The sequence below is a fragment of the Salvelinus namaycush genome, chromosome 24, assembly GCF_016432855.1.
Source record: "Salvelinus namaycush isolate Seneca chromosome 24, SaNama_1.0, whole genome shotgun sequence".
Classification (NCBI taxonomy): Eukaryota; Metazoa; Chordata; class Actinopteri; order Salmoniformes; family Salmonidae; genus Salvelinus; species Salvelinus namaycush.
In genome coordinates this window covers 14,443,766-14,458,584 of record NC_052330.1, presented here as the reverse complement: position 1 = coordinate 14,458,584, position 14,819 = coordinate 14,443,766, and the positions used below count along the sequence as shown (strand labels likewise).

Below are 14,819 nucleotides of genomic sequence, written 5' to 3'. Positions count from 1 at the left end.
CTCACTGTCTCTTTCTCTCTCTCTCTCTCTCTCTCTCTCTCTCTCTCTCTCTCTCTCTCTCTCTCTCTCTCTGTCTGTCTCTCTCTGTCTCTCTCTCTCTCTCTCTCTCTCTCTCTCTCTCTCTCTCTCTCTCTCTCTCTGTATCTCTCTCTCTCTGTCTCTCTGTCTCTCTCTCTCTCTCTCAGGTGCACCACGCTACATTATGACCCAGATCTGCCCTCCACCTCCATTGTCATCACCTTCCACAACGAGGCCCGCTCTACTCTGCTACGCACCATCAGGAGGTAAGAGACCCCCGAGCCTGCCCTGTTTACTGACTCTGGACTAGGTCACTGTCAGTTTGCTCTCAGACCTTTGCCTTACTCATATGGACTCCCCACTTAACCCTGACACCCAAGTGCCAAATCCCTCTATTGTCTTCCCAGCCTGACCCTTGACCTTTCCCATAGCTGCCTCACTTCTGCCTCACCTCCTCCTCACCTCTCCCTATCTCTGGGTGTCAGCAGCTTGCCTCAGCAGCTTGCCTCAGCAGCTTGCCTCAGCAGCTTGCCTCAGCAGCTTGCCTCAGCACAATACAGCCCAGCGTCAGGCCTCCCCTGTCAACCTCTCCTGAAGCTGGTTCAGCTCTCTGTGTGATCGCTTAATGATCACGCAGAGAGTCCTGACCACCACTCCACTCAGGAGAAACTGTCCAGTTTATGTGTCCGCCCCAAACCATTTTCAAAGCTCTGCAGTTTCAACCAATTAAAAGACAATACCTCCCAGTAGGTTACAGCCTGCCCGTCCCTGTGGTTTTTGGACGGCTTCTCCGTTTGCAACTTTATCACAATTACACACTTCTCCTGCAAAGAAAAAAGGTTTGTAATTGCGCCTGTTGCTTCACTGCAGGCTCAGAGACTCAGGATATAATGGTGCCTAGCTTCAGGCTCCATCCCAAACAATATCAACAGAGAAGCAGCAAATAGCAGTTCACTTTTCTGATAATGAATTCATCTAGAAAACACACACGTCTCTCTCTCTCTGTGTGTTGCGATATTGTATTTAGAGGTAGGTGAAGGAGTCAAGCACAGGAGAGCAGAGATGTCCAAGTAGCGTCTTTTAATAGGCAAGTCCACAACAATAGGGTCAGGTACAATACCAAATAAACGCCCACGACAAAAGAGAACACAGTTACTCACGGAAGGAGGAAAAACAACGCTCCTTAAACTTATACACAATCGGTATATACGTGAAAATAACTGAGGCACAACCTCAATGAGCAACATGAAACAAATAATCCCGCACAAACCTAAGCAGGCAACAGGGGTAATTATACACACAGAAATTAAAGCAAATGAAACCAGGTGTGAAAGAACCAAAGACAAAACAAACGGAAAAGGAAAAATGGATCGGTGCTCGGCTAGTGGGCCGGCAATGCCGACCGCCGAGCACCGCCTGAACAGGGAGAGGAACCACCTTCAGTGGAAGTCGTGACACTGTCTCTCTCTCTTTCTCTCTCTCTCTTTGTATCTCTCTCTCTCTCTCTCTCTCTCTCTTTGTATCTCTCTCTCTCTCTCTCTCTCTCTCTCTCTCTCTCTCTCTCTCTCTCTCTCTCTCTCTCTCTCTCTCTCTCTCTCTCTCTCTCTCTCTCTCTCTCTCTCTCTCTCTGTCTCTGTCTCTCTCTGTCTCTCTCAATTTTCAATTCAATTCAATTCAATTTGCTTTATTGGCATGACGTAACAATGTACATATTGCCAAAGCTTACTTTGGATATTTACAATATGAAAATAATAAGAATCAAAATTGTCAACGGGACAACAGCAACAACAATAACCAAGGGGCAAAATAACCATACATTGAACAATAACAATAAGCATACAGTAGAGGACATGTGCAGGTTGATTGGTCTGTCAGACACTGTCCCTCATCTTATGGCAGGCAGCAATGTAGTGCGCTGCCAACCCACAGCTCTCTGTGTCCTCCCCCAATAGGACGGGTAGCCTACTCTCATCAGAGAGGTCTTTAAAACATTGAATATGGGTTTCAAATTTGGGTAAATGACACTCTCTAATTGTTTTATGTTTTTTACATTTTGTCAGGAAATGCAGCTCTGTCTCAGGTTCTGCTGTTGTGCAGTGGTTGCACAGCCTTTCCTCTACAGGGAGCCATGTTTTCCTGTGTCTACCCTTGTCAATGTCAAGGCTGTGCTCACTGAGCCTGTACTTTGTCAAGGTTTTTCTAAGGTTTTGATCAGTAACCATGGTCAAATATTTAGCCACGGTGTACTGTCGATTTAGGGCCAGATAGCACTGCATTTTGCTTTGTGCTTGTGCTTGTGTTTCCCAATAAGCAATATAGTTTTGTTTTGACTGTGTTGTAATTTGGTTTATTCTGATTGATTGGATGTTCTGGTCCTGAGGCTTCAGTGTGTTAGTAGAACAAGTTTGTGAACTCAGCCCCAGGACCAGCTGGATGAGGGGACTCTTTTCTTTGCTCAGCTCTTGGCATTGCAGGGCTTGGTAATGATATTTTAGATGTTTCCAAAACTGAATTGCTCTTTTTTGAGTTTTTATTATAAGTGGATATTGGCCTAATTCTGCCCTGCATGCATTGTTTGTAGTTTTCCTCTTGACATGTAGGAGAATCTTACAGAACTCTGCATGCAGGGTTTCAATGGGGTGTTTGTCCCATTGGTTGAAATCTTGTTTTGCAAGTGGACCCCACACCTATCTGCCATAAAGTGCAATTGGTTCAATGACACATTCAATTAGTTTTAGCCAAATTTGAATAGGTATTTCAATTTGAATTCGTTTTTTTAATGGCGTAGAATGCCCTGCGTGCTTTCTCTCTCAGTACATTCACTGCCTCAGTAAGGTGTCCAGTTGAGCTTATTTTTAAACCTAAGTAATTGTAGTGTGTACAGTACTCTATATATTTTGTACCAATTGCGAACTTTGGTCTAAGTCCCTGAGATCTGGATCTTCTCTGGAAATGATTTAGTCTTTTTGGGGTTTCTCTCTCTCTCTCTCTCTCTCTCTCTCTCTCTCTCTCTCTCTCTCTCTCTCTCTCTCTCTCTCTCTCTCTCTCTCTCTCTCTCTCTCTCTCTCTCTCTCTCTCTCTCTCTCTCTCTCTCTCTCTCTCTCTCTCTCTCTCTCTCTCTCTCTCTCTCTCTCTCTCTCTCTCTCTCTCTGCGTGTGTGCCTACCTCATTACATACTACTTTGTCCAGGGTAGTGTACTGTATACAGCACACTGAGCCACATAGCCCAGCAGTTAAATACCTCCTGAGGTGGCACAGTACCAGTACCTTCCCTGTGGCCCTCAGGGGTCTCAGCCTCAGTGGGTGGGGTTTAATTAACACAGTGCTCCATGTCTGTCGGCATGTTTGTGTAATCATGACGGCCTCCATTCTGCCTGCATGTAATTACACAGCCTCACTCAGCCCTCCACCACACGCTGCGGACGCTGCCGCCGGTGATGTAGTTAATAAGAAAAACAACAACAACCCTCATCTCCTGAGATTTCTCTGCATTAATCAAGTTGTCTGGGGTTCATGTGCTGGTTAGACCCAGATAGACCCCCTGACGCACAGCCCACCAGAATCCTCAGCCGGTCTGTCTGTTAGTCCATCTCTCTCTCTCTCTCTCTCTCTCTCTCTCTCTCTCTCTCTCTCTCTCTCTCTCTCTCTCTCTTTCTCTCTCTCTCTCTCTTTCTCTGACGCCAGAACCAAACATTGATACAGAGCGAAGTTGAAAAGCAGGCCGTGGGCCTCTCTCTTTGATTTGTGTTAGTGCTGACAGAGGCTATTATTACAGTCCAGCCCTCAGAACCCTCAGAGGTGGAGAGGGGGCAACAGGCTGGAAACCCTCTTAAGACCCTGCTCTCTCAGACAGTGCTGGGACCGATAGATCAGGAGAAGAGAGGGGAAGGGGAGGAGAATAATATGGAAGTGAGAAGAGGGGGGGGGTAAGGGAAGAGAGGTAGAGATAATGAATACACAGTGGAGATGAGAGTGGAAAGTAGAGGAAAATAAATGAGAGGAAAGGGGGGGAATTTGAAAGAGGAGGAATAGTGAAGTCAGGAGAGGTGAGGAGAGGTGAGGTGAGGAGGAGCAGGAAGGATAGGCCTGTGTTTTCATATCCACAGCAGGTAAAGCAAACTAAGAACAGGGAAACAGTCATTGACCCCATACTACACCGGGATGCTATATTCTACTGATGTTTGACGAGACGCTCTCTGTGCCAAACAGCCATAGAGGAGAAGTAGGTGGTCAAAACGTGTCTAAATGGGTAGTGAGTAGTGTGATTAATATAGAGCGAGCTGACGTCTTCAGTACACACTCATGACGAACAGCACTAAACAAATGAGAAAATACCCACTGGGGAAAAACTGGTTGAATCAACGTTGTTTCCATGTCATTTCCCCCTAAAACATTCTATGTGATGACGTCGAATCAACGTGGAAAATGTATTGGATTTGCAAAAAGTCATCAACGTAAAGGAATTATATCTTTTCTTTTCTTTTTTTTACCCAACTTTTAACCTAAATACAATGACATGGTGACATTTGTGGTAGATTTCACGTTGAATTCACAACTCAGCCAAATGTAAATCAAAACTAAATGTTGAAATGACGTCTGTGCCCAGTGGGTAATGTAGACTGTATTATTTTCCAAATGTCACCTATTCCTGCATGTGCCACAATGGATTTTATTGATGCTGTGTTTACTCATAATGTCTTCCTCCTACTCAGGCATTTTGGAATGCATCAGGAGAAACAGAAATGAATTTGGCAGTCAAAGGGCTTCTCTCCTGTGTTTGGGTGGTGAGTGTGGACTCAAAGTGCTGAGCCACCCCATAAACACAGCAGGAATCAATATAACGACATTCTAAGACCGCAATGTACATTAAACACATTTCTACCGCTCTGCTAACCCAGTCCTTTTTATTGGGGGTAGTAATTCCACATAGTTTGTGTTAGCTTCATTTTGAAAGGAAATATTACCTAACCTGGCTTTGGAATGATGCCAATTAATCCGTTTTTGTATTGAAAATGGTTAATTGCCTAATATTTGTAGGTTTCTTCTAGCTGTCTTTCCCCAAAAAAGATTCACAAATATGTCTGTCAATCTTTCATTTAGCAGTCATCCGACAGTCCATAATAGATTTGACGTACAGTACTGTCTACATCCAGCGCAGACTAAATGTTTTCTCAGTGGGTTTGATGTTCTTGGAACAGTCAGTGTCGTAGTGAATGCCAAATTCTACAGTATCGGTCTGGACCCAGCTTTGGAACTCCCACATGAGACTCTCAACTCAATTGTGTTTTCTCAGAACTTCTCGCCACATTTACGACTGACTCACACGCTATATTAGGTATTTTACATGGTTCGAGAGAACTTTCACTTAAATGTTATTCATGCCCGATACATTACATTTTAGTCTTCATATGAAACCGACTGATTATCATAAAAAGAGGGGAAAATACAGTCTAGAATAAAGTCTACAGTAGACGTTAGTGATGCTGCTGTTCTAGATATAGCCCACAGGGCTATAGTCATCCGCCTCCCCTGATTAGGCTGCATTTAGAATCTGAATCAGGGCTCTGTCTTACTGTAAAGCTTTTCCTGTTGCCACCAGGAACGGATTTCTGTCAGGGGCATTAATAAAGGCATGAGGATCAGGCGCCAGTGGAGGGTGGATGGAGCGGGATAGAGAGGGAGGGAAGAGGAGGGGGAGAGGAGGAGGGGAATGGAGTGATGAATGGGTCCAGCATGCACAGCGATAGAAGAACAGACCTACAAGCCTGACAGCCCTCCAATTATTCACCCAGACAGGGGAGGAGGGGAGAGAGAGAGAGAGAGAGAGAGAGAGAGAGAGAGAGAGAGAGAGAGAGAGAGAGAGAGAGAGAGAGAGAGAGAGAGAGAGAGAGAGAGAGAGAGAGAGAGAGAGAGAGAGAGCACACGGCAGAGGGAGAGGGCGGGGGTGGAAAGACAGTGAGAGAAAGAGAGAAAGGAAGGGAAAGGAAGGGAAATAGAGAGATGCCCTCACACCATGCTACAAATCACACAGCAAATCCACCTTGAGTCCTGTGAGCATCACTGTGTTGTCCCCTTCCATAATTTCACCGCTATCACCGGAGCACGCCTGACCAGTAATGGGACAGGGATGGTTATGCTGATTGGCTGTCTGGGTAGACATGCTCTGCTCTCCACTGGTGTGTGTAATCTCTCCAGGAAGTTGGCCAGGCTGAGAGGAGAGGAGAGAGGTTTAGCTTTAGGTGGGCGGAGTGGTGTAGATCAGGGAATAGAGAGAGAGAGAGATAATTTGTGGGTGTGGTAGGTAGAGGGAATGAGTGCCTGCGAGGGAGGAGAAGAGGGTGGATGTGACTTGATTCAGACTGGGATAAAAGGTGAAGTCATTTGAGGGAGGTGTTGCAGCTCTCTCTCCATCTCTTCTTGCTCCATGACCTGCTGTTCAGCCATGTGCCCCAGGAGAGGAGAGATAATGTTAGAGGGGGATTCCAGTCTGGTTCTTATAAAGTGAGAGTTTAATATGAAAGGATGGTGTTAGGAGGAAAAAGAGCTACAGCCAGAAAGAGTGTTCCTGTATTTTCCCATACACTTAATAGAAAACCATCCAAATTGAATTTTGGGGTCTGACGTTATGAATTTTTAATTTTTTAATCTTCAGAACTAATGAAATGGTTGGTTTATTAAAGCCGAAATGCCATTCTCAATTTTTCCCATAATGTGGGGGAAAAGTAGATTACAGTACTTGCAGCTCTGTAACGATTGTCGTCTTTAAGAAATGCAATAGTTTCTACTAACTCTACTGTTTCTCCCCTTTCCTTTTGCAGTGTGCTGAACCGGACGCCAGTCCACCTGATTCACGAGATCATCCTGGTAGATGACTACAGTGAGGATGGTGAGTAGAGGAGAGTAGATCATCCTGGTAGATGACTACAGTGAGGATGGTGAGTAGAGTAGAGTAGATCATCCTGGTGCTGTAGATGACTACAGTGAGTTATGGTGAGTAGAGTAGATCATCCTGGTGCTGTAGATGACTACAGTGAGTTATGGTGAGTAGAGTAGATCATCCTGGTGCTGTAGATGACTACAGTGAGTTATGGTGAGTAGAGTAGATCATGCTGGTGCTGTAGATGACTACAGTGAGTTATGGTGAGTAGAGTAGAGTAGATCATACTGGTGCTGTAGATGACTACAGTGAGTTATGGTGAGTAGAGTAGATCATCCTGGTGCTGTAGATGACTACAGTGAGTTATGGTGAGTAGAGTAGAGTAGATCATGCTGGTGCTGTAGATGACTACAGTGAGTTATGGTGAGTAGAGTAGAGTAGATCATGCTGGTGCTGTAGATGACTACAGTGAGTTATGGTGAGTAGAGTAGATCATCCTGGTGCTGTAGATGACTACAGTGAGTTATGGTGAGTAGAGTAGATCATGCTGGTGCTGTAGATGACTACAGTGAGTTATGGTGAGTAGAGTAGATCATACTGGTGCTGTAGATGACTACAGTGAGTTATGGTGAGTAGAGTAGATCATACTGGTGCTGTAGATGACTACAGTGAGTTATGGTGAGTAGAGTATATCATGCTGGTGCTGTAGATGACTACAGTGAGTTATGGTGAGTAGAGTAGATCATACTGGTGCTGTAGATGACTACAGTGAGTTATGGTGAGTAGAGTATATCATGCTGGTGCTGTAGATGACTACAGTGAGTTATGGTGAGTAGAGTAGATCATACTGGTGCTGTAGATGACTACAGTGAGTTATGGTGAGTAGAGTAGATCATACTGGTGCTGTAGATGACTACAGTGAGTTATGGTGAGTAGAGTAGAGTAGATCATGCTGGTGCTGTAGATGACTACAGTGAGTTATGGTGAGTAGAGTAGATCATCCTGGTGCTGTAGATGACTACAGTGAGTTATGGTGAGTAGAGTAGATCATGCTGGTGCTGTAGATGACTACAGTGAGTTATGGTGAGTAGAGTAGATCATACTGGTGCTGTAGATGACTACAGTGAGTTATGGTGAGTAGAGGAGAGTAGATCATACTGGTGCTGTAGATGACTACAGTGAGTTATGGTGAGTAGAGTAGATCATGCTGGTGCTGTAGATTACTACAGTGAGTTATGGTGAGTAGAGTAGATCATCCTGGTGCTGTAGATGACTACAGTGAGTTATGGTGAGTAGAGTAGATCATCCTGGTGCTGTAGATGACTACAGTGAGTTATGGTGAGTAGAGTAGAGTAGATCATCCTGGTACTGTAGATGACTACAGCGAGTTATGGTGAGTAGAGTAGAGTAGATCATACTGGTGCTGTAGCTGACTACAGTGAGTTATGGTGAGTAGAGGAGAGTAGATCATACTGGTGCTGTAGATGACTACAGTGAGTTATGGTGAGTAGAGGAGAGTAGATCATACTGGTGCTGTAGATGACTGCAGTGAGTTATGGTGAGTAGAGTAGATCATCCTGGTACTGTAGATGACTACAGTGAGTTATGGTGAGTAGAGTAGATCATCCTGGTACTGTAGATGACTACAGTGAGTTATGGTGAGTAGAGTAGATCATCCTGGTACTGTAGATGACTACAGTGAGTTATCGTGAGTAGAGTAGATCATCCTGGTACTGTAGATGGACTACAGTGAGTTATCGTGAGTAGAGTAGATCATCCTGGTGCTGTAGATGACTACAGTAAGTTATCGTGAGTAGAGGAGAGTAGATCATTCTGGTGCTGTAGATGACTACAGTGAGTTATCGTGAGTAGAGTAGATCATCCTGGTGCTGTAGATGACTACAGTGAGTTATCGTGAGTAGAGTAGATCATCTTGGTGCTGTAGATGACTACAGTGAGGATGGTGAGTAGAGTAGATCATCCTGATACTGTAGATGACTACAGTGAGTTATGGTGAGTAGAGTAGATCATACTGGTGCTGTAGATGATTACAGTGAGTTATCGTGAGTAGAGTAGATCATCCTGATGCTGTAGATGATAGAAGTGAGTTATGGTGAGTAGAGTAGAACATACTGGCGCTGTAGATGACTACAGTGAGTTATGGTGAGTAGAGTAGATCATCCTGGTACTGTAGATGACTACAGTGAGTTATGGTGAGTAGAGTAGATCATCCTGATGCTGTAGATGATAGAAGTGAGTTATGGTGACTAGAGTAGATCATCCTGATACTGTAGATGATAGAAGTGAGTTACGGTGAGTAGAGTAGATCATCCTGATACTGTAGATGACTACAGTGAGTTATGGTGAGTAGAGTAGATCATCCTGATACTGTAGATGACTACAGTGAGTTATGGTGAGTAGAGTAGATCATCCTGATACTGTAGATGACTACAGTGAGTTATGGTGAGTAGAGTAGATCATACTGGTGCTGTAGATGACTACAGTGAGTTATCGTGAGTAGAGTAGATCATACTGGTGCTGTAGATGACTACAGTGAGTTATGGTGAGTAGAGTAGATCATCCTGATACTGTAGATGACTACAGTGAGTTATGGTGAGTAGAGTAGATCATACTGGTGCTGTATTTGACTACAGTGAGTTATCGTGAGTAGAGTAGATCATCCTGATGCTTTAGATGATAGAAGTGAGTTATGGTCAGTAGAGTAGATCATCCTGATACTGTAGATGATAGAAGTGAGTTATGGTGAGTAGAGTAGATCATCCTGATACTGTAGATGACTACAGTGAGTTATGGTGAGTAGAGTAGATCATCCTGATACTGTAGATGACTACAGTGAGTTATGGTGAGTAGAGTAGATCATACTGGTGCTGTAGATGACTACAGTGAGTTATGGTGAGTAGAGTAGATCATCCTGATGCTGTAGATGATAGAAGTGAGTTATGGTGAGTAGAGTAGATCATCCTGGTACTGTAGATGACTACAGTGAGTTATGGTGAGTAGAGTAGATCATCCTGATACTGTAGATGACTACAGTGAGTTATGGTGAGTAGAGTAGAGTAGATCATCCTGATACTGTAGATGACTAGAGTGAGTTATGGTGAGTAGAGTAGATCATCCTGGTATTGTAGATGACTACAGTGAGTTATGTTGAGTAGAGTAGATCATCCTGGTGCTGTAGATGACTACAGTGAGTTATGGTGAGTAGAGTAGATCATCCTGATACTGTAGATGACTACAGTGAGTTATGGTGAGTAGAGTAGATCATCCTGATACTGTAGATGACTACAGTGAGTTATGGTGAGGAGAGTAGAGTAGATCATCCTGATACTGTAGATGACTACAGTGAGTTATGGTGAGTAGAGTAGATCATACTGGTGCTGTAGATGACTACAGTGAGTTATCGTGAGTAGAGTAGATCATCCTGATGCTGTAGATGATAGAAGTGAGTTATGGTGAGTAGAGTAGATCATCCTGATACTGTAGATGATAGAAGTGAGTTATGGTGAGTAGAGTAGATCATCCTGATACTGTAGATGACTACAGTGAGTTATGGTGAGTAGAGTAGATCATCCTGATACTGTAGATGACTACAGTGAGTTATGGTGAGTAGAGTAGATCATACTGGTGCTGTAGATGACTACAGTGAGTTATGGTGAGTAGAGTAGATCATCCTGATGCTGTAGATGATAGAAGTGAGTTATGGTGAGTAGAGTAGATCATCCTGGTACTGTAGATGACTACAGTGAGTTATGGTGAGTAGAGTAGATCATCCTGATACTGTAGATGACTACAGTGAGTTATGGTGAGTAGAGTAGAGTAGATCATCCTGATACTGTAGATGACTACAGTGAGTTATGGTGAGTAGAGTAGATCATCCTGGTATTGTAGATGACTACAGTGAGTTATCGTGAGTAGAGTAGATCATCCTGGTGGTGTAGATGACTACAGTAAGTTATCGTGAGTAGAGGAGAGTAGATCATTCTGGTGCTGTAGATGACTACAGTGAGTTATCGTGAGTAGAGTAGATCATACTGGTGCTGTAGATGACTACAGTGAGTTATCGTGAGTAGAGGAGAGTAGATCATCCTGGTGCTGTAGATGACTACAGTGAGGATGGTGAGTAGAGTAGATCATTCTGGTGCTGTAGATGACTACAGTGAGTTATCGTGAGTAGAGTAGATCATCCTGGTGCTGTAGATGACTACAGTGAGGATGGTGAGTAGAGTAGATCATCCTGATACTGTAGATGACTACAGTGAGTTATGGTGAGTAGAGTAGATCATACTGGTGCTGTAGATGATTACAGTGAGTTATCGTGAGTAGAGTAGATCATCCTGATGCTGTAGATGATAGAAGTGAGTTATGGTGAGTAGAGTAGATCATACTGGTGCTGTAGATGACTACAGTGAGTTATGGTGAGTAGAGTAGATCATCCTGGTACTGTAGATGACTACAGTGAGTTATGGTGAGTAGAGTAGATCATCCTGATGCTGTAGATGATAGAAGTGAGTTATGGTGACTAGAGTAGATCATCCTGATACTGTAGATGATAGAAGTGAGTTATGGTGAGTAGAGTAGATCATCCTGATACTGTAGATGACTACAGTGAGTTATGGTGAGTAGAGTAGATCATCCTGATACTGTAGATGACTACAGTGAGTTATGGTGAGTAGATTAGATCATCCTGATACTGTAGATGACTACAGTGAGTTATGGTGAGTAGAGTAGATCATACTGGTGCTGTAGATGACTACAGTGAGTTATCGTGAGTAGAGTAGATCATCCTGATGCTGTAGATGATAGAAGTGAGTTATGGTGAGTAGAGTAGATCATCCTGGTACTGTAGATGACTACAGTGAGTTATGGTGAGTAGAGTAGATCATCCTGATACTCTAGATGACTACAGTGAGTTATGGTGAGTAGAGTAGATCATCCTGGTACTGTAGATGACTACAGTGAGTTATCGTGAGTAGAGTAGATCATCCTGGTGCTGTAGATGACTACAGTAAGTTATCGTGAGTAGAGGAGAGTAGATCATTCTGGTGCTGTAGATGACTACAGTGAGTTATCGTGAGTAGAGTAGATCATCCTGGTGCTGTAGATGACTACAGTGAGTTATCGTGAGTAGAGTAGATCATACTGGTGCTGTAGATGACTACAGTGAGTTATCGTGAGTAGAGGAGAGTAGATCATCTTGGTGCTGTAGATGACTACAGTGAGGATGGTGAGTAGAGTAGATCATCATGATACTGTAGATGACTACAGTGAGTTATGGTGAGTAGAGTAGATCATACTGGTGCTGTAGATGATTACAGTGAGTTATCGTGAGTAGAGTAGATCATCCTGATGCTGTAGATGATAGAAGTGAGTTATGGTGAGTAGAGTAGATCATACTGGCGCTGTAGATGACTACAGTGAGTTATGGTGAGTAGAGTAGATCATCCTGGTACTGTAGATGACTACAGTGAGTTATGGTGAGTAGAGTAGATCATCCTGATACTGTAGATGACTACAGTGAGTTATGGTGAGTAGAGTAGATCATACTGGTGCTGTAGATGACTACAGTGAGTTATGGTGAGTAGAGTAGATCATCCTGATGCTGTAGATGATAGAAGTGAGTTATGGTGAGTAGAGTAGATCATCCTGATACTGTAGATGACTACAGTGAGTTATGGTGAGTAGAGTAGATCATACTGGTGCTGTAGATGACTACAGTGAGTTATCGTGAGTAGAGGAGAGTAGATCATCCTGGTGCTGTAGATGACTACAGTGAGGATGGTGAGTAGAGTAGATCATCCTGATACTGTAGATGACTACAGTGAGTTATGGTGAGTAGAGTAGATCATACTGGTGCTGTAGATGATTACAGTGAGTTATCGTGAGTAGAGTAGATCATCCTGATGCTGTAGATGATAGAAGTGAGTTATGGTGACTAGAGTAGATCATCCTGATACTGTAGATGATAGAAGTGAGTTATGGTGAGTAGAGTAGATCATCCTGATACTGTAGATGACTACAGTGAGTTATGGTGAGTAGAGTAGATCATCCTGATACTGTAGATGACTACAGTGAGTTATGGTGAGTAGAGTAGATCATACTGGTGCTGTAGATGACTACAGTGAGTTATCGTGAGTAGAGTAGATCATACTGGTGCTGTAGATGACTACAGTGAGTTATGGTGAGTAGAGTAGATCATCCTGATACTGTAGATGACTACAGTGAGTTATGGTGAGTAGAGTAGATCATACTGGTGCTGTAGATGACTACAGTGAGTTATCGTGAGTAGAGTAGATCATCCTGATGCTGTAGATGACTACAGTGAGTTATGGTGAGTAGAGTAGATCATCCTGATACTCTAGATGACTACAGTGAGTTATGGTGAGTAGAGTAGATCATCCTGGTACTGTAGATGACTACAGTGAGTTATCGTGAGTAGAGTAGATCATCCTGGTACTGTAGATGACTACAGTGAGTTATCGTGAGTAGAGTAGATCATCCTGGTGCTGTAGATGACTACAGTAAGTTATCGTGAGTAGAGGAGAGTAGATCATTCTGGTGCTGTAGATGACTACAGTGAGTTATCGTGAGTAGAGTAGATCATCCTGGTGCTGTAGATGACTACAGTGAGTTATCGTGAGTAGAGTAGATCATCTTGGTGCTGTAGATGACTACAGTGAGGATGGTGAGTAGAGTAGATCATCCTGATACTGTAGATGACTACAGTGAGTTATGGTGAGTAGAGTAGATCATACTGGTGCTGTAGATGATTACAGTGAGTTATCGTGAGTAGAGTAGATCATCCTGATGCTGTAGATGATAGAAGTGAGTTATGGTGAGTAGAGTAGAACATACTGGCGCTGTAGATGACTACAGTGAGTTATGGTGAGTAGAGTAGATCATCCTGGTACTGTAGATGACTACAGTGAGTTATGGTGAGTAGAGTAGATCATCCTGATGCTGTAGATGATAGAAGTGAGTTATGGTGACTAGAGTAGATCATCCTGATACTGTAGATGATAGAAGTGAGTTACGGTGAGTAGAGTAGATCATCCTGATACTGTAGATGACTACAGTGAGTTATGGTGAGTAGAGTAGATCATCCTGATACTGTAGATGACTACAGTGAGTTATGGTGAGTAGAGTAGATCATACTGGTGCTGTAGATGACTACAGTGAGTTATCGTGAGTAGAGTAGATCATACTGGTGCTGTAGATGACTACAGTGAGTTATGGTGAGTAGAGTAGATCATCCTGATACTGTAGATGACTACAGTGAGTTATGGTGAGTAGAGTAGATCATACTGGTGCTGTAGATGACTACAGTGAGTTATCGTGAGTAGAGTAGATCATCCTGATGCTGTAGATGATAGAAGTGAGTTATGGTGAGTAGAGTAGATCATCCTGGTACTGTAGATGACTACAGTGAGTTATGGTGAGTAGAGTAGATCATCCTGATACTCTAGATGACTACAGTGAGTTATGGTGAGTAGAGTAGATCATCCTGGTACTGTAGATGACTACAGTGAGTTATCGTGAGTAGAGTAGATCATCCTGGTACTGTAGATGACTACAGTGAGTTATCGTGAGTAGAGTAGATCATCCTGGTGCTGTAGATGACTACAGTAAGTTATCGTGAGTAGAGGAGAGTAGATCATTCTGGTGCTGTAGATGACTACAGTGAGTTATCGTGAGTAGAGTAGATCATCCTGGTGCTGTAGATGACTACAGTGAGTTATCGTGAGTAGAGTAGATCATCTTGGTGCTGTAGATGACTACAGTGAGGATGGTGAGTAGAGTAGATCATCCTGATACTGTAGATGACTACAGTGAGTTATGGTGAGTAGAGTAGATCATACTGGTGCTGTAGATGATTACAGTGAGTTATCGTGAGTAGAGTAGATCA

At 43.3% G+C, this 14,819-nt stretch overlaps 1 protein-coding gene across 1 annotated transcript in view; it reads left to right on the top strand.

Annotated features, from left to right (window-relative positions):
• LOC120019747 (polypeptide N-acetylgalactosaminyltransferase 14-like) overlaps positions 1–14,819 on the top strand; it is a 137,724-nt gene that overhangs the window by 74,598 nt on the left and 48,307 nt on the right. Inside the window, exons 3-4 of the mRNA XM_038963174.1 lie at positions 186–284; positions 6,837–6,904. Coding sequence (XP_038819102.1) covers positions 186–284; positions 6,837–6,904 — 167 coding nt within the window. The remainder of the gene's footprint in view (positions 1–185; positions 285–6,836; positions 6,905–14,819) is intronic.